Here is a 19952-nt window from a genome sequence, read left to right on the forward strand (position 1 = left end):
ATATCAAGGCATCCCGGCGTGGACAGCGCGAGGGAAAAGATGGCGGCGATGGCGGTCGGAGGTGCCGGTGGGAGCCGCGTGTCCAGCGGCAGGGACCTGAATTGCGTCCCTGAAATAGCTGACACTTTGGGGGCTGTGGCCAAGCAGGGGTGAGGGCCCAGATCTCCGCAAGCGGAATGCGGGCTCCGAAGTCGGGGACGAGGGGGACAGACTAGTCATCCCCGAGAGGCAGGGGTGAGGGGGGTCGGAGTAAGATTAGGGCGGGAGAAACCATTACTCCTTGGGGGTGGGTGGAGAGCCTTAGGCCCTGGGGCGTAAGAAAGGAAAAAATAACTTACTGAGGGGCGTGTGGTCACTGAACCCCAAAGTAGGGGGAGTTGTCAGGTAAACTCCGAAAGGGGACGTACAGACCTCCTGGGCTCCGGAGAGCGAGATTACAGTGGGAGGGAGTGTTAGGGGGCTAGAGAGAGCAGAGATAAAATCTTAAAGGGAAAGGCATGGGCGATACTGGGGCAAATCTGACGATCCTGGAAAACCGGTGACAGCAGAGTAGAAAATCCACTCAGGGTGGATTTTTATCTTCTCTCCTTGTCTTTTCCATGCCTATGTTTTGGGGAGAAATTGAGGCACAGTGCAGCGGAAGTGATCTGCCCCAAGGTGGGCTGAACTCAGCAGTCCGGTCGGGTGACTGATGGCAGCTGAGAGGGTTGTGCAGAATTAAGATAGCCTAATCCAATTGCTTGGATTTCTGGGCACTGCTGCTCTCTTTACATGACGATTCTGGGTCTGTCGCGGTTGTAGGTTTGATTTCCTCTGCATGCCTGTCTTCCACCCGCGTTTCAAGAGGGAGTTCACTCAGGAACCTGCTAAGAATCGGCCGGGCCCCCAGACACGATCAGACCTACTGCTGTCAGGAAGGGGTAGGGACCATCCCATATGCCCCTTAATTACTAGAGGCAGTAACAACTTCTGCTTTAACAGTGCCCTCATTCTCCTCCTTTCCTGACTTGGATATATTGGTTAGTCCTGGGACACAGAGAACTCTTGTTTTCTTGCTTACCTGCTAAGAGCCATAGTCTATTCTGCATCAGGCTATCCCCTATCTGTGATAGAAAAAGTCTTTATCTCTCATCTCTACTCTTTATTCCCTGTTAAGAAATAGAAATTGAACAAGTAAAGTGCTGACCCTCATTTAGTCTTTGTCTTTCTTGGATGGGGGGAGTGCAGACTGGAATACGCTAATTGTGGGAAAGCTTTCTCCATGGATTCGTCCAGACTCAAAAGTGGAGAAGATCCGCAGGAACTCTGAGGCGGTAAGACTGTTTCACCTTTCCAATGGATCTGTCTAGACTAGAGGTCAGGTCCATAACCAAGCTGGGTGCAAAGAGCAGTTTTTTTTTCCTCCTATAACTTAGTAAATCTAATATAATTCAATTAAAGCTATTTGGGTTGCTAGGTCTTAACCATTTCCTCTTGATCTCCATTCCAGGCCATGTTACAGGAGCTGAATTTTGGGGCATATTTGGGTCTTCCAGCTTTCCTACTGCCCCTAAATCAGGAAGATAACACAAATTTGGCCAGAGTTTTGACCAACCACATCCACACTGGCCACCACTCCTCCATGGTATGGCTAAGGGCTTCCCTTTCTGCTGTGTGTTATTATAGTCAGGCTGTGCTAGGTATTTTGTTTTTCCTAGCCATTCAGTAAAGGGTACATTTGGCAGAACTGAAATGTCAGTACTGCCTACCACCATCTAAAAGTAGTAAGCAGACAGTTATAAAACATATAGAATGTGTATTTCTAGAAACTTATAGTTGCAATAAAGGACAAGGCAGATACTTACATAAGGAGGTACACAAGTAAGTTACGTGTGTATATCACCACAAGTTGGGGAAAACATAAAAGGATTAACTTGCAAACTGTATCAAGGGTTTTCTTTTTCTGAAGTTTATTTTGAGAGAGTGAGCAACAAGTGGGGGAGGGGCAGAGAGAGAGGGAGAGAGAATCCAAAGCCAGCCCCGGGCTGTCACTGCAGAGCCTGACACAGGGCTCAATTAATTGAAGGAAGCTTTCTGGACCCAGTGAGTTCGAAAGAGTTCTAAATAGAGTACTTGTTCATGTGCAGTTCTGGATGCGGGTACCCTTGGTGGCCCCAGAGGACCTGAGAGATGATATAATTGAAAACGCACCGAGTACACACACAGAGGAGTACAGTGGAGAGGAGAAGACATGGATGTGGTATGTCTCCTTTAGCTGCTGTGCCAGGGCAAAGGGTAGGATAAGGGCAAGTTCAGGATGGAGCCTGTAGGGAGGTCTCCTCAAGCCATGGTAATTGGTGAGCTATATATATTTGACTGTACTTATCTATATTTGACCCTGACAGGTGGCACAACTTCCGGACCTTGTGTGACTATAGCAAGAGGATTGCGGTGGGTAAGTCCACGAGGGTCCTAGGATATTCACAGGAGGTCCCTTCTCTGACATCCTGGGAATAAGAATTAGGAGTTTTGGGGGTGCTTGGGTGGCACAGTGGTTAAGCGTCTGACTTTGGCTCAGGTCATCATCTTACAGTCTGTGAGTTCGAGCCCCACATCAAGCTTTCTGCTGACAGCTCAGAGCCTGGAGCATGCTTCAGATTCTGTGTCTCCCCTTCTCTCTGCCCCTCCCCCACTCATGTTCTGTCTCTCTTGCTCTCAAAAATAAATAAAACATTTTTAAAAACTTAGAAAAAAAAAAGAATTAGGAGTTTTGGGAGGCACCTGGGTGGCTCAGTTGGTTAAGCATCTGACTTTGGCTCAGGTCATGATCTCATAGTTCATGAGATCAGGGTCTCTGCTGTCAGCACAGAGTCCACTTAAGATCCTCTGTCTCCCTCTCTTTCTACCCCTCCCCTACACACATTCTCCCTCTCTCTCTCTCTCTCTCAAAAATAAACATTAAAAAAAAAAAAGAAGTAGGAGTTTTTGGAGATGCCAAGTGAAATGTGTGCATTTTTGATAACTGTACTTCTGGTAACTTTATAGTTGGAAATACTTTACCAAGTTTTGTTAAAATGGAGATTTTTTTGTTTTATTATTTTTTTTAATGTTTGTTTAATTGAGAGAGAGAGAGAGAGAGAGAGCAAGCAGGGTAGGGGCAGAGAGAGAGGGAGAGAGAATCCCAAGTAGACTTCTAGCTGTAGTGCAGAGCCCAGTACAGGGCTCAGTCTCATGAACCATGGGATCATGACCTGGTCTGAAATTAAGAGTTGGATGCTTAACCAACTGAGCACACAGCCACACACTTAGCCTGTTTTATTTATTTATTTATTTATTTATTTATTTATTTAATTTATTTCTTTATTTTTTAAGCTTTGTTGTTCACACACAGAGCATTTCATTGTTATTTAGGGAGAAGGCAAATGTCACTAATTGAATATCTCCAAAGCTAGATTTATAAGGGGGAAAAATACCTTTCCCTTCTAGTTTGAGAAACTTCCTCTTGGTTCCCAGGAGAAGGGATTCCTTGATGATGACACACGTTAGCTACCATGGCTCAGATGCCTTGTGGTCTGAAAAAACTAAAATTCATTTAAAAACAATTTTAATGTTTATTTTTGAGAGAGAGAGAGAGACAGAGACAGAGTATGAGTGGGGGGGAGAGAGGCACACAGAGAGGGAGACACAGAATCCAAAGCAGGCTCCAGGTCCTGAGCTGTCGGCACAGAGCCCAATGTGGGGCTCGAACTCAAGAACTGGGAGATCATGACCTGAGCCAAAGTTGGACGCTCAATCGACTGAGCCACCCAGGTGCCCCCTAAAATGTATTTTTTTTTTAAATTTTAATGTTTTTATTTATTATTGATTGAGACAGAAACAGAGCTTGAGTGGGGGAGGGGTAGAGAGAGAGGGAGACAGAATCTGAAACAGGCTCCAGGCTCTAAACTGTCAGCACAGAGCTCAATGTAGGGCTCAAACCCACAAACCGTGAGAGCATGACCTGAGCTGAAGTTGGATGCTTAACTGACTGAGCCACCCAGGTGCCCCCCTAAAATTCATTTTTTATGTCCTCTTCTCCCTCTCTGCCTTAAACCCAGAGACCTGTTGGAACCTGACTGCAATGGTCAAAATGGTTCCCAGTATGTCAGGCAGTCTGGACTTTGCAGTGTCACCACAGAGACGGCATCCCTCAAAAGAGTTCCTTTTTTAGCTTGTGGAGCTTCAGATTGATAATTCTTCCATTTTCATTTCATTTCCTGAAAGTCAGGGTTGGCTTGTGAAAAGTTGCTAAACGGCATGCTAAATGTGAAATGTCAACCCTCACTCTAAACTTTTCTCTGTTGAGAGCATCAAATGGAAGACTTCACTGGGTTTTATGAAGTGGCTTTCTGACTTTGGTAGTCCAATAAGAAGGGAGTTTGAAAATTGTATACTGTTAACATTGTCTGCCCATGTTCTGCCTGAAATACCATGATTGTTTATGAAAAGTATCTTTAATAAAGCTGGATACAGTTAAAAAAAAAGAATCAGGAGTTTCATGTATACTTGGCTGTTGGGCAGTTTTGCTACTTTCTCTATGTCTCAGTAGGCCTTGTTCTTAAGGAATAAACAGCTCTTGCACAAAAAAGCAAGGAAAGCCTTCTTACATAGTAGTAGTTAACTTGCTTATTTCTTGTGTAGCTCTTGAAATTGGGGCTGACCTCCCGTCTAATCATGTCATTGACCGTTGGCTTGGGGAACCCATCAAAGCAGCCATTCTCCCCACCAGCATTTTCCTGACCAATAAGAAGGGATTTCCTGTTCTTTCTAAGATGCACCAGAGGCTGATCTTCCGGCTCCTCAAGGTGAGTGATAGAAGGTTTCCAAAGATACTCCAGCTAATCCTCTTGCCTTATTCACATTTGTGGTGCTTTTTTTTTTTTTCTTTTTTCTTTTTCCTGTGGGGCTGATGATTCTTCTCCTCTCTGGTTTTGGGGGAACAATTTCAGCAAAGTTGGAGGTCTTCAGAACAAAGAGGCAGCCCCAGAACATTTAAAAAGGAACCAGATCTCATGAGAACTTTGTAGAAGGTTTCATTTAAGATGTTACAGTGAGGATCCATGGGGCTGATTGAGCCAGGTTGATGCTTATATGGCATAAGAGGGCTTTATGTGTTTATTGAAGCTTCTTGCTGTTTTGTTGATCGTTGGAGGTATTTGTGGAACTGGAAAACTGCTCGTCTAGGCCTTGTTTTACATTAAGGTTCTTTGGCCATAAGCCATAACAATATCGCAGAATCTTGGTTCGAGTACTATATCTGATGGTCTGACTTCTCTCACAGCTGGAAGTGCAGTTCATCATCACAGGCACCAACCACCACTCAGAGAAGGAGTTCTGTTCTTACCTCCAGTACCTGGAATACTTGAGCCAGAACCGCCCTCCACCCAATGCATATGAACTCTTTGCCAAGGGCTATGAAGACTATCTGCAGTCCCCGCTGCAGGTGTGTCTGGCGTGTGCTGAGAGGAGGGAGGGGTGGGAGAAGTGTCTCTGCCCGTGGGGGCCCTGAAATCCTACCAAAGCTCAGGAAGCAGTGAGAAAGTTTCTGCTGTTCTGGGTGTTGCCCTTGCCAGAAACTGGCTAACTTATTTTCCCTTCTCCTCTCATTCGTCAGCCACTGATGGACAATCTGGAATCTCAGACATATGAAGTGTTTGAAAAGGACCCCATCAAATACTCTCAATATCAGCAGGTATAATGTGGGTCTGGGTCAAGCACTGGGCCGGGATCACCTGGGTGAAGATGGGGTCATAGCCACGAGGTCTTCTCTCCTTCTTCCACCAGGCCATCTATAAATGTCTGTTAGATCGAGTGCCTGATGAAGAGAAGGACACTAATGTCCAGTGAGTGCTCTTCCCCACAATGCCAGCGATTTGCATACCTACTTCTCTGTCTGCTAAGTCAGCTTGACCCTTTCCCTTTCTTAGGGTGCTAATGGTGCTGGGAGCAGGCCGGGGTCCCCTGGTAAATGCTTCCTTGAGGGCAGCCAAACAGGCTGACCGGAGGATAAAGCTGTACGCTGTGGAGAAGAACCCAAATGCTGTGGTGACGTGAGTAGCGACCTCCTTGCTGGAAAGTCTTGTCTCCACTGCCAGTTATTTTTTATCAGTGTCCTCACTTGCATTCTCTTTATTTTAGGCTAGAGAACTGGCAATTTGAAGAATGGGGAAGCCAGGTGACCGTAGTCTCATCGGACATGCGGGAATGGGTGGCTCCAGAGAAAGCAGACATTATCGTCAGTGAGCTTTTGGGCTCCTTCGCTGACAATGAACTGTCACCTGAGTGCCTGGATGGAGCCCAACACTTCTTAAAAGGTGCCTCTAGGCTGGGATGTACTGAGTAAGGGGGATGGATTCTCAGCTCAGAAAGGCAGTTTGGGGGTGAATCGGGTGGGGGTTGAGTGAGGCAGCAGCCTAGAAAGAGGTGACAAGGTTTAGAGGAAGGTGGGTTGGACTTGGGTCAGTGCCCTAGCAAATGAAGTCATCTCTCTGAACCTCACCGTTCACATCTGTAACAGGAGAGGAGTTGACTACAGCAGATACTCCTTAAGTCTGAGGTCTGTGGACCCCCTGAGCTGACATGTACCTTGGGCTTAGCTGTCATCCAGAAATGAAGGTTCTTTATGACCCCACAGAAGTTAAGAATCACTAGATTAGAATGTCTTAGGTTCTTTCCAGTTTTAACCTGTGTCTCTGTAAGTTAATCTAGAGGTAGAATTTCTCATACAGGACCTAGACCTAGCCAAAACAGACCTAGGCAGCTCCATGTTGTCACATGTGGCACGTTTTGATGTGGAAGGTTTGAACCTTCAGTTAGGCGCATCATTTTCATCCCTTGGGAACTAAAAGACCCTTCTGCTCTGCAGATGATGGTGTGAGCATCCCTGGGGAGTATACCTCCTTTCTGGCTCCCATCTCCTCCTCCAAGCTGTACAATGAGGTTCGAGCCTGTCGGGAAAAGGACCGTGACCCGGAGGTAAAGAGCCACTCTTCTGGAGAGCTCTTTTCTCTTTAGTCGTCTTCTTTTTCTACATTAGCATCGACTATTTTCGTGCACTGGAGAAGATGAGGTGATGGAGGAGTTGGGGGTGTGGGAAAGCGAAAGCTGAAATCAAAATGTTATCCTTTTCTGTGTCCCTGAGGCTCAGGCTTCTTTACATGGGGAAGTAGGTATGTCTTTCCTGTCTGCTCCAGCTCTTGCTTGGTCTCTCGGGACAGGCCCAGTTTGAGATGCCTTATGTGGTTCGGCTGCACAACTTCCACCAGCTGTCTGCGCCCCAGCCCTGTTTTACCTTCAGCCATCCCAACAGAGGTGGGTTCCTGCGTGACTCTCCTCTGACCGGATGGGTGAGAGCTTACCTTTCTGGTTTCTTCTCTTGCTATCCTGGGTCTGCTCTCTCTAGGCTTCCCTTCCTGTTTTTTTGCTCTAGCTTTACCAAGTTGTCTGGAGCTTCTAGCCCCTTGACATCCACACAACTCTTCCTTGACAGATCCTATGATTGATAACAACCGCTACTGCACCTTGGAGTTTCCTGTGGAGGTGAACACGGTGCTACATGGCTTTGCAGGCTACTTTGAAACTGTGCTTTATCAGGACATCACCCTGAGTGAGTGTCTGGGGCAGTGGATGGCAGGGCATGAGTAGTTACCGGGGCAGCTTATGTTCGTGTTTCATTTAGATGCACAGGAAGCCCAAGCATCAGTGAATGAGGATCTTTGATTGTTTCTCTGTTCATAGAAGACACTCCCCTCAACCCACACAAAAAGCAGAGTCACAGAGACCTCAAGTGTTTTCATTATTTTTTCACACAGGTATCCGTCCAGAAACTCATTCTCCTGGGATGTTCTCGTGGTTTCCCATCCTCTTCCCTATTAAGGTAGGAATCACCTTTACTAGTGATTAGTATTAGGGATTACTAATATCAATTCCTAGTAATTAGGAATTACTGTGATTAAGAATCACCTAATACTCCTTGGTTAAGGAGGAACTTTTGCCATTGGTGGTCTGCCCTTTCCCTGCTCTAAGGAGGATGCTTGAGTCTGACCCCCCTTCTGCTGCTCCCCTGTGTTCTTGGATCCCTGTTGTAGATGTTGAGATGTCTGCAGTGCCTGTCTTGTTAACTTCCCCACATCTCCTTTGGCTCCTCTTCTGTCTAGTCTCTACTTTGAGCAAGGGTTATCTTTTAAAAGCCCAGGTCTGGTCATACATCTGTCCTGCTTAAAACCATCCAGTGATTACCCACTGCTGTCAGGATAGAGGTTTAACCTTGTAAAACTTGGTGTGATCTAGTTTTAGGTTCTTTTCAGCCACTGTTCCTTTGATTACATTGCATCAGCCTTATGGACCACTTATTTTTTTTTAATGGAAGTCTTAATTAACAAAGCAGTGTTATATTAGTTTCAGATATACAACATAATGAATCAATAATTCTGTACAGTACTCAGTGCTCATCATGGTTCTGTGGACCTTCTTCTCTAATACCTCATCTTCTTTCCTGCCTCAGGCTTTCACACCTTCTCCTTTGCTTGGAAAGTTCTTTGTTCATCTCTGCACCCAGCTAACTTATATTCCAGGTCCCCTTAAACATTCCACTTGTCAGATAACTTTCCCTGGCTGCCTGAACTAGGTTCGCCTTGCCTCCCATAGGTGCTTTTGTAGCACATGTTCTCTGCATGTTCATAACACTCATCACACTTCTGATGATTTGTTCAATGTCTGGTCATTTCGGATAATTCATTCTGAAAGACTTCAAATAAACTTCATGAGGGTTGGAATGTCACATTTTATCTTTTCTCTCCACCCTTAGCTCAGTAGTACATTGCCACATACAATTCATTAGCTCTACCCTGAACCTCCCTGTCTTTCTTCTTACAGCAGCCCATTACGGTACGTGAAGGCCAGACCATCTGTGTGAGTTTCTGGCGATGCAGCAATTCCAAGAAGGTGTGGTATGAGTGGGCTGTGACAGCACCGGTCTGTTCTGCTATTCACAATCCCACAGGCCGCTCATATACCATCGGCCTCTAGCCCTGCCTACAAGTGTTGAGAGCCTTGGAAGCAGCTTCAAGCTCTGCTCCTGTAGCACAGAGAGTGCAGTACCTCTGTGGGCTGTGATTCCCCTTGCCCATCAGAGTGGAGCATTTCAGTCTGTTTGCTGCCTTACGTCAAGGTGGGCAAAGGATGAGAATTAATTGCAGGGCTCGAGCCACCAATCTGTGAAGACTTCAGGCCAGGGTGGGAGGAATTAGTGCTGGATCTGAAGCTACTCCAACAGGCATTTGGCCTCAAGCGCTCCCTGGAATAGTGCTCCCCGAAAACATGTGGATTAAACAAATTTTCAGCCCTTTCCCTGCCCATCTCTGTTCATGTTTTGATGGTTTTGTGTGGGAGGAAATACAAATAAAGTGAAGTTATAGCCTTTTCCTGCTTCAACCCTGCTGCCCCCTGCCTCTGCTTTCCCACACTTTACTTAAACCTAGGCATATTCAGATCTGTGCCCTTATCCAAGACTCAAAGGGCCCTAACTTTGTTCCCTATTCAGGAAGCTTAATGTTCACTCTTGGGCTCCTGGCTGTAGGCCTCTCTGACCAGCTGCATAGAGGTCTTGTACATTAGGACCTGTGATTAGGCTTTTCTCTGGGGAGGAAACTTTGCCAGTATGGAGAAAGATGGAGTGGAGAATGAAGCCAGCTTCCACTTTTCTGAGCTGTTGCACCGCCAGCTCCTTTGCTACATCTTGGGAGGGAAACTGGAACCATCCAGGCGTCTCCAGTAAGAAGTCACCTATTTTGTTTAATAAAATCACAAGGTTAGAGTTTGAAGTCCTCAGTGTCCAATTCTCCATTTTGTAGAGGAGGAATCTGAAACTGATAGAAAGATACAAAGTTAGGATTCAAGACTGAACACAGATCCTCTAGCTCTCTTAGTGTTATGATCAGCTGTTTCTGGCAGCATATATGGGACAACTGAAGTGTGGGGATTCCAGAAGCCCTTGGAATGTGAGAACGAACGTCAGTTCCTTCTCTTTCTGATTAGAGAGGGTTGAGTATTGCTACAGCTCCGGAGTCACCTGAGAACCTTCCAAGTTTACTCTTGCAGTGGTAGGTGTGTGAGTTGGGGGACCATGTAATGAGGATAAGGCAGAGTGTGAAAGCAGACAAATCTTTGACAAAACTTGTGTTTCCCGGGGCCAAAGCACTAAAGACGGGAGGAGACGGTTGGGAGGGTTGTGTAGACAGACCGCTCAGAATAAGGATGCGGAGTTAAGCATACTTCCTGACATGAAACACACGCAGTTTATCTCCGTAAAGCTGTCACAAGTAAGTCCGCAAATCAGAGCAGGGAGGGACTAGCAAAGAAGTCAATTGTACCTCCTCGTAGGCTCTACCCGGCCGCGTTGGCCTGCAGCTCCGGAACTGGGTAGGAAGCCTTGTTCCCGCTGGTTCTTTGCCTACATTCTCCGCCCTCCTCAAGTCACCTAACCAATGAGAGAGCTATGGGCGGTCGCCCTCGGACGCTTCCACTTTCCCGTTTCGGGGAGAAGTTAGCCAATCAATGGGAACTTGATGGCTGCTAAGAAACGTTTGAGTTTGGCCCCACCCATCCTAAGGGTTTTGGCCAATGAAAATCTTTACTTTGGACTGTTACCGCGAAACCAGTGAGATTAGTTCCACCGCCTAAATGTTTCGGCGCCTGCGCAGATTGGGGAAAGTTCTGGAAGTCAGCGGAGCTGCCGCCATTTTGCGGGAAGAGGAGAAGCTCCGACCGCAGTGCTGAGACTTTTACTGCTTTTACTGCTGAGACTCTGGAAAATAGCCCTGCTTCGCGCCCCCAACACACCCACAGGAACGGAGGAAACCGGGACCCCCCCCCTGCGGGGACCCGGAACTGGTGAGAAACCCTGAAACCCGGTCCCCCGCGACGTCACCTATGCGTGACGTTCCCGCACGGCGCCTCCCCCTGACGTCACAGGCAGAAAATGGCGTCAAGAGGAGTCAGGCAAAGTTATAAAAACAACAAACGATGTGTTTACTTTGATCTGGAAGTGTTCGCTACCTAAATGTAGCCCGCTGGCATGATTTTAGGGATCGGCACTCTCGTGGGCATATGTCTTAATGGTGAAGCTGCCGTCTCAGGGATCCCAGTGACTTGATTTCTTTCCAGGTTCCCGCAGCCTTGACCTTTAGGGTCACCCGTGCCGGGGCGGTCTGAGAGAGCTCGCAGGTTTGGTTTTCAGCTATTAGTGCTACCGCTCCGAGACAGGGAACTGAGATTTCTTCCTCAGTCTTCAGTCTCTGGAAGACTCATGTTCACTTTGTTCGCCTCTGGACTTTTCCTCTTCGTTTAGCCACAGTCCGTGGCCGTGAAGAGGTATAGTGAGGCCGCCTATTAGGTTTTAGCAGCGAGACGCTGGCCCTCACAGAGACCATGCCAGTCGGTTACTTATAATGACCACTTTTCAGTGTGTAGCATTGGCTTGTTACGCAGCATGGGGGATGTTTTTCATTTTACTGTCCCTGTTCTTAATTAAGTTGTCTTCAGTTTGGAGGTGTTTGTGTTCAGCTCTGTGACTTCACCCAGCAGGTGATCACTTTTTGGGACTCAGCATGTGGTGACTTTTGCCCGAACTGAGCTGACAGTGGTTTTTCACTCTCCTTTGTCCTTTAAGCAGTGGGACCTAAGGTCAGTGCTGGTTTGGGTCTTGACTGTGCTATGATGAGGCCCAGGCACTTGCACGATTGTGGGCCTGCCCCTAATGCAGTGTTTGGAGCAGGGATGGAATAAGGCTCTTACAGTGTCTTAGTGGAGGGATTGAATGGACTTTGACCCATAATTTGGGACATGGAAAGAGTTTGAAAACTACCAATATGAAAATGCATAGTGTTTGGAACTTTACTCTTCGAGGACGTCTGAAAAGATACACCAAACCCAGTGAGATTTCAAATTTCATTTAAAAAAATTTTTTTTATTTATTTTTGAAAGAGAGAGAGAGAGCACGAGTCGGGGAGGGGCAGAGATAGAGAAGGAGACACAGAATCCGAAACAGGCTCCAAGCTCTGAGCTGTCAGCACAGAGCCTGACGTGGGGCTCGACCTCATGAATGGTGAGATCATGATCTGATCTGAAGTCAGACGCTTATCCAAGTGTTGAGTGTGTCTTTGCTTAACTGGATTCATTCATTTCTGAGTACCTGAGTGATGGTTTATTCGTGGATTTAACTGAAAGTTTTTGTTCGTTTGTTAAATAATTCCTAGTCGGTATCAGCAGTCAACAAAGAGCAGTTACTGAAATCTGAAGCATTTCATTTGGGGAGGAAAAAGCAGATTGTAAAAGTATAAAAAGGAGCTGTGTGACAGCTAGTGAACCTGTAAAGACCTGGCAGCCAAAATGTTTGGAAGGAACAGAACATCAGACCCTTTAGGGGCACCTGGGTGGCTCAGTCGGTTGAGCGTCCCACTTCGGCTCAGGTCATGATCTCGTAGTTCGTGGGTTCGAGCCCCGCATCGGGCTCTGTGCTGACAGCCTGGAGCCTGCTTCAGATTCTGTACCTCCCTCTCTCTGACCCTCCACTGCTCTCACTGTCTCTCTCTGTCTCTCAAAAAAAAAAAAAAAAGAACATCAGACCCTTTAAAAGGACCATTTTTCCATAATAGACCAGATAGTATGTATTAAAGTTACCTAGGTTCCTAATATTTTGAAGTATATGCTGCTTCATACATAGAAGACACACAATAAGGCGTGACTGAAGGGGAGTAATTCTTTTGATAAACTGGTCAGAAAATCATTCAGATGAGTATATACTTAAAACTAGACAACTTGAGGTACCTGGCTAGCTCAGTCATTAGAGCCTGGACTCTTGATCTCAGGGTTATAAGTTTGAGCCCCATGTTGGGTGTAGGGATTACTTAAAAATGAAATCTTACAATAAATAAATAAAACTAGACATCTTGGTATGCTAAAATCTCCTTTAAAGCTAAGTTAAGTATGGGAGAGAGAGGTAACTTGATAGACTTGTTGAGACATTAGACTTAGAGTCAGGAGACCTTAATCAAGAGTCATCTCTTCCATTTAGTCTTTGTGGTTCTGGCCAGTTCACAGAACCTCAGTTTTTTTCATTGTCCACGGGATCTGACAGCTACCTGTGGCATGTATTACCTTTGGTTGTTAAACAAATGTGTTACTATAGTAAGCAATTGAGTTCACCAGTTTTTAGATATAGCTATTTAATCTTGATTTGATTTCCATTTTAAATCATAAATTTGGCTTCTAGTAATTTTTTGTTTTTTTTTACTTTATTTCTGAGAGAGACAGAGAGAGTGAGTGGGGGAGGGGCAGAGAGAAAATCCCAAGCAGGTTCAGGACTGTCAGTCAATTCATAAAACTTGAGATCATTCCCTGAGCTGAGACCCAAGAGGTGTATGCTTAACCAACTGAGTCACCCAGGTGCCTGTGGCTCCAAGTAATTTTTATTTTATTGTTTTGCTCTTTCCAAGAATCTTTTTTTTTTTTCACATTTATTTATTCTTGAGACAGAGAGAAACAGCACGAGTGGGGAAGGGACAGAGAGAGAGGGAGACACAGAATCCAAAGCAGGCTCCAGGCTCTGAGCTGTCAGGACAGAGCCCGATGCGGGGCTTGAACCCCCAAACCATGAGATCATGACCTGAGCCAAAGTCAGTCGCTTAACTGACTGAGCCACCCAGGCGCCCCTGTTCCCAAGAATCTTGTTTCTGTAACAAGCTTAGTTTAGTTCCTAGCAATATTGGGTGCCGTAAATGACAAATGTAAATGACAAATTTAATTTTTGTGTTACTTATTTTATGTTAGTATTTTTTAATTTTTTATACAAAAATTTTTTTTTACATTTTATTTATTTTTGAGAGACAGAGACAAAGCATGAACAGGGGAGGGTCAGAGAGAGAGGGAGACACAGAATCTGAAGAGGCTCCAGGCTCTGAGCTAGCCGTCAGCACAGAGCCTGACACGGGGCTCAAACCCACGAACCGCGAGATCATGACCTGAGCTGAATCCAGATGCTTAACCGACTGAGCCACCTAGGTGGCTGTACATTAGTATTTTTATATTCATCGTTGAGTCATCAGAATAGGCTGTGGGCTTTGAGGGCAACCAGCACAGCATCTTTGGATGGTGCATTAGCCACTTTAAAGAGGACAAAGCTCTTGTGGATATGGAAAGTCTGATTATAATTATGATTAGCCTTCTTGTACAAAGGTTCTTCAGATTAGTTATAGGGTTTATTTGTCAGATTTACTGAGGTATAATTGACCTAAAATAAAACTGTACACATTAAAGTGTACAATTTGATGTTTAAACACCCATGAAACCAACACCTCCAAAAGTTTCCTCTGCTCTTTTATAATCCTTTCTTCCTAGCCCCTGCCCACCTCGTCCTGTCCCTAGGCAACCACTGATCTGCTTTCTGCCAGTACAGGTTAGTTTGCATTTCCTAGAATTTTTTATAAATGGAAGCATATGGTATATACTTTTTTTGGTCGTGTTTCTTTCAGTCAGCATAATTACTTTGAAATTCATTCACGTTCTATATATTGTTAACTACAGATCACTATTTTTTAAAATAACTTAGCCTACTGATTTTGTTTGATATCTTCTGGAGTTTTTTTGTTTGTTAGTTTTTTAATTTGACAGGCCTGTGGTGGACAGACTTGGGAAGGATGATTGCTAGGTGGGAAAGCTTGGGGGAGGCAGGAAGTCTTACCCTACCTGCCTAGACAGGTTTCAAAGTGTAATTGCTTAAGCCTATCTTAATCATAATCTGAGTTACCTGAATTCTAGTTGCTGTTGTATGGGAGATGCTTACTGATGAGCCCCCTAATTATTGATGTTTGAGTGTCGGGTTTGGGGAAAACTGCTTAGGGCAAATCTGTATTCTGGTGTTGCTTTGTCTTGTTCCTGATTTTTATTCTTGCACTGTTACCTTTTTATTGGAAGCATGTGCCTATTTCTGTGCTTTACACTTAAGCCAGTTATACATACAGAACTTTGAACTGTAAAATGGAGGCCTAGTGTCCACTGTAACGTGAATAGTAATTTTGAGTACTAGCACTTTCTCTTCACAGGACAGGGTCTGTATTGTATTTTCTTTCTACATATTCAGTTTCCTTCTCAACCCTGGAGCTTTTCTGAACCACAGAGCAGAACTAGTTAAGATTCATAATGTACAAAAATAAACCTAGAATAAGCAACTGCCAGGAGGATCCCTCTGGAATTCAAGAAACAGAACCGTATATTCTAAAGTCTGTTTCTTGGAGAAGGAAGGGAATGTGGGGTGCCAGAAGGGGAGGAGACCTACAAATTTCTTACGTATATCCATGTCCTCTTCTCAGATCAGCTACGATGGCATCCGATGACTTTGATATAGTGATTGAGGCCATGCTGGAGGCTCCCTATAAAAAAGAAGAGGTAATATTCCCCACCTCACTCCTAGAATTGAGTTAGTAAGGAGAAGCAGTTCTAGATTATCAGTTTCAGCATTTTGTGAATCCTTTTTTCCTGTTGGTTTATTATGTTTTGTGGCTGTTCGTAGAAGTCATAGTCTTTTAGCATACCCCACTCTCCAGCTCCCGTATTCAGAGGCATGCTGGCGGAGAGAGTCCCAAAGCTGGGGGTGGGGAGGAGAGGTTTGGGCAGGGCATAATATGCTAGGAATTAGTGGTTTGCTCAAAGCTCTCAGTGATACAGTAGGAAGTCAGTGTATTTCAAACCTAAATAATGTCTCACTCTCCTGAGAAATAGACATCAGTGGAACCATTATTGGGTAGCTAAAATTTTGACTTCAAAATCTGTCATTGTAATCTCTTCTTTTTGGGTGGTTTTCTCTCTCCCTATTTTATTCCCTTTGTTAGGAGATCGGGTGCTTAGAAACTGGCTAGGTAATTGTGAGCTTTGATTTCATAAGCTTTCTTTTCTGTCCATTTTCATTATTTTATTGCTTAATGGAATATGTGTATTGCTTCCTTGTACCTTGTGACGTTTTTTCCTGGCCGATCCTTTAGGATGAACAGCAAAGGATAGAAGTTAACAGAGATGGCCCCAGCAACACCAGCACCGGCAACAGTGGCAGTGGTACCGGGGGGAGCAGCGCCAGCGGGGAGGCAAGCAAGTGAGTGTCGTGTGGAGAAATGGGCTGGCGGCTTAGGGAAGGGAAGCCCTTAGGGAAGGGAAGCCCTCGTGTCCGTGAGAGAAACAGCCAGGACAGGGAGATGGTTGCTTCTAAGACTGTTAATGTGTAGTGATGGCTCAGCTGGGTCCTGGGAATATCGGTGACTTGGTTTGATTATCATCTAGTCTTCACGTTCCAGCCTAGATTTGTGGATTTGTTCTAGCATCAGTATATTTAAAAAAAAATTTTTTTTAATGTTTTATTTATTTTTGAGAGAGAGAGGTAGCATGAGCAGGGGAGAGTCAAAGAGAGGGAGACATAGAATCCGAACACAGGCGCCAGGCTCTGAGCTAGCTGTCAGCACAAAGCCCAACATGAGGCTCAAACCCATGAACCGTGAGATCATGAACTGAGCCACCCAGGCGCCCCTAACATCAGTATATTTTAATTGAAAAAAATAGCAAGAGGACCCCAGCTTTGGAAACAGCAGCTGTGGCTTGGCTTTGGGTAGGAGGCGGGGCGGGGGGGGGGGCGGCACTCCAGATGCCTGACAATGTTCAGGGCTGTGTGCAAGCTTATGTTGGGCAGTTGCTGTGAACTTCTGCCAGGTCATCGTGGGCATTTTGGTCGTTTACTGCCCTTCCACCGTGGCCTGCCTTTTATTTCTTTTCCTTGGGGGAGAGAATAAAAGTTTCTCAGTAATAAGAAGTTATTCCGTCTTTCACAGGAAAAAGAGGAGTCAGAGCCCTAGTAAGAGCAGGGATAGAACGCGCAGGTAAGTAATTCTGGGGACTTCGTGATTTTGAGGATTGCCATCAGTGGAAAGCTACCAGGGAAGGCTATCCATCAAAGGCCAGAAGAGGTTGGTTTGTCCTCCAGCAAGCTCAGTAGTGCCTTCCACCTGTAGTCGCAGTGGAGACCGGGACCGGCACAGGTGGAGAAGCACTCGGAGCCGAAGTCGAGAGTGGCAGCGACGCCACCGCAGCCGGAGCCGGGACCAGCGGCACAGTAGTGAGTCACGCAGTCGGGACTGGCGGCACGAGGATCGTGTGCGCTACAGGAGCCCACCACTTGCCACTGGGTAACCCCTCTCACCAATGTGATGGCCTTTGTGTTGTAGTCTTGGGTAAAACCAGGGTGCTGTGCTTACTCCCTGTGGGTGCTTACAACCTGATATGGTGGGCAGGAGACCTTGTTACTGGAGTTGGGGTATTGAGAATTCTCATGTGAGGAAAAGTGCTGAAAGCTGGTTTTCTCGTGTTGGAAGACTGAGCATTGGACCAGCGCAAGTGACACAATTTTCCATTTGCTGTTCTCTGCTCCCTAGGCGTAGGTATGCACACAGTAAGAGTCCTCATTTCAGAGAAAAGAGCCCGGTCAGGTGAGTGGATTATAAACATTCTTCAAGGGTCGTGAGGTATGAATGAAAAGCCATTTGAGTTAGAATACAGGAATGTGGAGTGCTTGAGTGCAGCTAGAGAACAAGGACTGTGTATCGGGAGCCGGCATCTCAAATCGTGCTTGTCCTTTAGGGAACCAATTGATAACCTGAGTCCCGAGGAGCGTGATGCTCGCACGGTTTTCTGTATGCAGTTGGCTGCCCGCATTCGGCCTCGAGACCTAGAGGACTTTTTCTCTGCTGTCGGCAAGGTAACCTTCCCTCCCTTAGTTTTTGTCCATGTAGCCTGTTTTCTGTCCATCCTCCTCTGTGTCCCAACTCAGGATTTCCTTCTTGCCCTGGATAGGTTCGTGATGTCCGAATCATCTCAGATCGGAACTCCCGTCGCTCTAAGGGCATTGCCTACGTAGAATTCTGTGAGATCCAGTCTGTGCCACTGGCCATTGGGCTGACTGGGCAGCGGCTGCTCGGAGTGCCCATCATTGTCCAGGCCTCACAGGTGAGCAGGCTGAGAAACTGACATGAGAAGATGGGGTTGAAGGTAGATGTGGGATGTGACCCATCATTTCCTCCTTGCCTAGGCTGAGAAAAACCGACTGGCAGCCATGGCCAACAACCTGCAGAAGGGCAGTGGTGGACCAATGCGCCTCTATGTGGGCTCCCTGCACTTCAATATCACTGAGGACATGCTCCGAGGCATCTTTGAGCCCTTTGGCAAAGTGAGTAGAAAGTGAGGGAAACCTCTTAACAGGAAATGGAAAAAGTGGGAAGGGTGAGTATACCTCTTCATTCTGTTCTGACCACGATTGAGCCACTGCATCCATCGAACAGGCATATAGGTCCCTGCTGGGAATGTTAGGCTCCATCTTTGTATTCATATTGCTCAGTAGGCAAGTCAGTCAGGCACTGTGAAATCAAATAATGGGGGCCAGATTAAGTAAGATTGGTCAGGAAAGGTGGTTTGGACAGAGATGGCATTTGTCTGGGGACTCCTGCAGGGCTCAATCTGTTAAGAGTCTCTCTCTCTCTTTTTCTTTTTTTTTTTTACATTATTTATTTATTTATTTATTTATTTTTGAGAGACCAAGCACAAGCAGGGGAGGGGCAGAGAGAAGATGAGACACAGAACCCAGAGCAGGCTCCAGGCTCTGAGCTGTCAGCACAGAGCCCAACATGGGGCTTGAACTCACCACAAACCGTGAGATCATGACCTGAGCTGAAGTCGGATGCTTAACCAGCTGAGCCACCCAGGCTCCCTAAGAGTCTGACTCTTGATGTCTGTTCAGATCATGATCTACAGATTTGGAGAGTTGAAATTAGTTGGCTAGAAGGTAGTTTTGAACAGTTAGGTAGGAAAGCTCAAAGGTGGGAGTTAGCCCAAAGATTGTTAATCATTTCTACCTCTTCTACAGATTGATAATATCGTCCTGATGAAGGATGCAGAAACAGGCCGTTCTAAAGGTTATGGTTTCATTACGGTAAGTTTCTGGCCTTGAACTTTTGAGTTTCAGTGTGGGTTTGTCCACTTGTCTGATTCTGCAGCTTAGCCTCCTCCTCCTCCTTTAGGAACTGTCTAAATGACTCATAAGCCCTGGTGCCTGAAGCTTGGACTAGTCTTCCTCCCCTTGAGATGAGTGCATTGCCTGAGATCTTGGCTTTGCTCCCACACACTCTCAGTGGCCCTGGCACGGGGGTGTCCAGGAGTTCAACCAGCTTCCCTGCTGCTGCAACTTGCTCTTTGGGTAATAGTAACGATTTCAGGCAGCAGCTAAAAGGTTGGGGGCATGAGGGAGGTTAGATGTGGGCTTTTGTAGACAGGCTTCATGGAATTGGTACGTTTTCATGATAGAAGTGGGAATAGGGTTTAAAGACGACGATAGGGAGAGTAGTGAGGCTGTATCTTTCCTTTTCCTGACACTCTCACAAAATTGCTTCCAGTTCCCATAACTGGTTCTTCCAGCCCTGTGGGACTCTAGGCTGAGGACTGGCTGCCAGCCACAGAGTCTCATAGAAACTGATATTTTCTGGGTTCAGTCCAGGCAGCATATACCACCCCCAGTTGCCCGCAGGGCAGAGGGGAGGTAGGTTGTGTTCTACCCAGCTGAGGTATTGCTCACCTCAGAAGTATCCAGTAAAGGCAAGTCACCTACACTACCTGCCTAGGAATTATCAGTACTACGTGCCAGGACCTAGGGCAGGTGCCACCAGAATAAACAAAGCCAGCTCTGGTATTCATGGTGGCAGGTTCCTCTTCTAGCTCCTTGTGTGACTCAGATGCAGAAAAGTGTTGGTGAGACCTTTTTTCCCTTGTGCTGCTGCCTTTTTGATCAACACGCTTGCCACTTAAACAGCAGACTGGAATCTTCTCTCCACTAGGCAGCTCTGGTGATGCTG

The 19952-nt window shown here is 46.1% G+C and overlaps 2 protein-coding genes and 2 long non-coding RNA genes across 11 annotated transcripts in view; 2 read left to right on the top strand and 2 right to left on the bottom strand.

Annotated features, from left to right (window-relative positions):
* PRMT5 (protein arginine methyltransferase 5) lies at positions 1 to 9450 on the top strand. Of its 2 annotated transcripts, XM_029952597.1 has the most exons (17): positions 1 to 149; positions 802 to 920; positions 1228 to 1313; positions 1490 to 1624; positions 2127 to 2239; positions 2385 to 2434; positions 4660 to 4823; positions 5300 to 5461; positions 5633 to 5710; positions 5803 to 5861; positions 5946 to 6068; positions 6157 to 6332; positions 6884 to 6993; positions 7236 to 7329; positions 7508 to 7624; positions 7830 to 7894; positions 8893 to 9450. In XM_029952597.1, exons 1-17 carry the CDS (start codon positions 40 to 42, stop codon positions 9043 to 9045), a joined length of 1914 nt encoding a protein of 637 aa, XP_029808457.1. In that variant the 5' UTR covers positions 1 to 39; the 3' UTR covers positions 9046 to 9450. The 2 variants fall into 2 exon arrangements, with proteins under 2 accessions (XP_029808457.1, XP_029808458.1); XM_029952598.1 differs by lacking the exon at positions 802 to 920 and having other exon boundaries at positions 60 to 149.
* LOC115302666 lies at positions 8781 to 10908 on the bottom strand. 2 transcript variants are annotated; one of them, XR_003913579.1, is made up of 3 exons: positions 10653 to 10908; positions 10389 to 10495; positions 8781 to 9884 (listed from the first exon to the last, which is right to left on the bottom strand). It is a non-coding gene; the product is annotated as an uncharacterized LOC115302666 (long non-coding RNA). The 2 variants fall into 2 exon arrangements; XR_003913578.1 differs by lacking the exon at positions 10653 to 10908 and having other exon boundaries at positions 10389 to 10580.
* Positions 10683 to 19952, top strand: part of RBM23 (RNA binding motif protein 23) — an 11635-nt gene continuing 2365 nt past the window's right edge. Inside the window, exons 1-12 of one of the 6 annotated variants that reach the window (XM_029952601.1) lie at positions 10685 to 10908; positions 11602 to 11700; positions 14413 to 14470; positions 15384 to 15459; positions 16053 to 16159; positions 16887 to 16934; positions 17067 to 17240; positions 17487 to 17540; positions 17692 to 17809; positions 17905 to 18057; positions 18140 to 18277; positions 18971 to 19036. In XM_029952601.1, the coding sequence (XP_029808461.1) occupies positions 15394 to 15459; positions 16053 to 16159; positions 16887 to 16934; positions 17067 to 17240; positions 17487 to 17540; positions 17692 to 17809; positions 17905 to 18057; positions 18140 to 18277; positions 18971 to 19036 (924 nt within the window). In that variant the 5' untranslated portion in view covers positions 10685 to 10908; positions 11602 to 11700; positions 14413 to 14470; positions 15384 to 15393. Of the gene's footprint in view, positions 10909 to 11601; positions 11701 to 14412; positions 14471 to 15383; positions 15460 to 16052; positions 16160 to 16886; positions 16935 to 17038; positions 17241 to 17486; positions 17541 to 17691; positions 17810 to 17904; positions 18058 to 18139; positions 18278 to 18970; positions 19037 to 19952 lie in introns of those variants that run through there. The other 5 variants (XM_029952600.1, XM_029952602.1, XM_029952599.1 and 2 more) reach the window with 5 other exon arrangements.
* LOC115302667 overlaps positions 16777 to 19952 on the bottom strand; it is an 11612-nt gene continuing 8436 nt past the window's right edge. Inside the window, exons 2-3 of the long non-coding RNA XR_003913580.1 lie at positions 18341 to 18464; positions 16777 to 16830 (exon numbers count right to left, since the gene is read on the bottom strand). This is a non-coding gene — a long non-coding RNA (uncharacterized LOC115302667). The remainder of the gene's footprint in view (positions 16831 to 18340; positions 18465 to 19952) is intronic.

This window comes from Suricata suricatta, chromosome 9 (genome assembly GCF_006229205.1).
Source record: "Suricata suricatta isolate VVHF042 chromosome 9, meerkat_22Aug2017_6uvM2_HiC, whole genome shotgun sequence".
NCBI classification, from domain to species: domain Eukaryota; kingdom Metazoa; phylum Chordata; class Mammalia; order Carnivora; family Herpestidae; genus Suricata; species Suricata suricatta.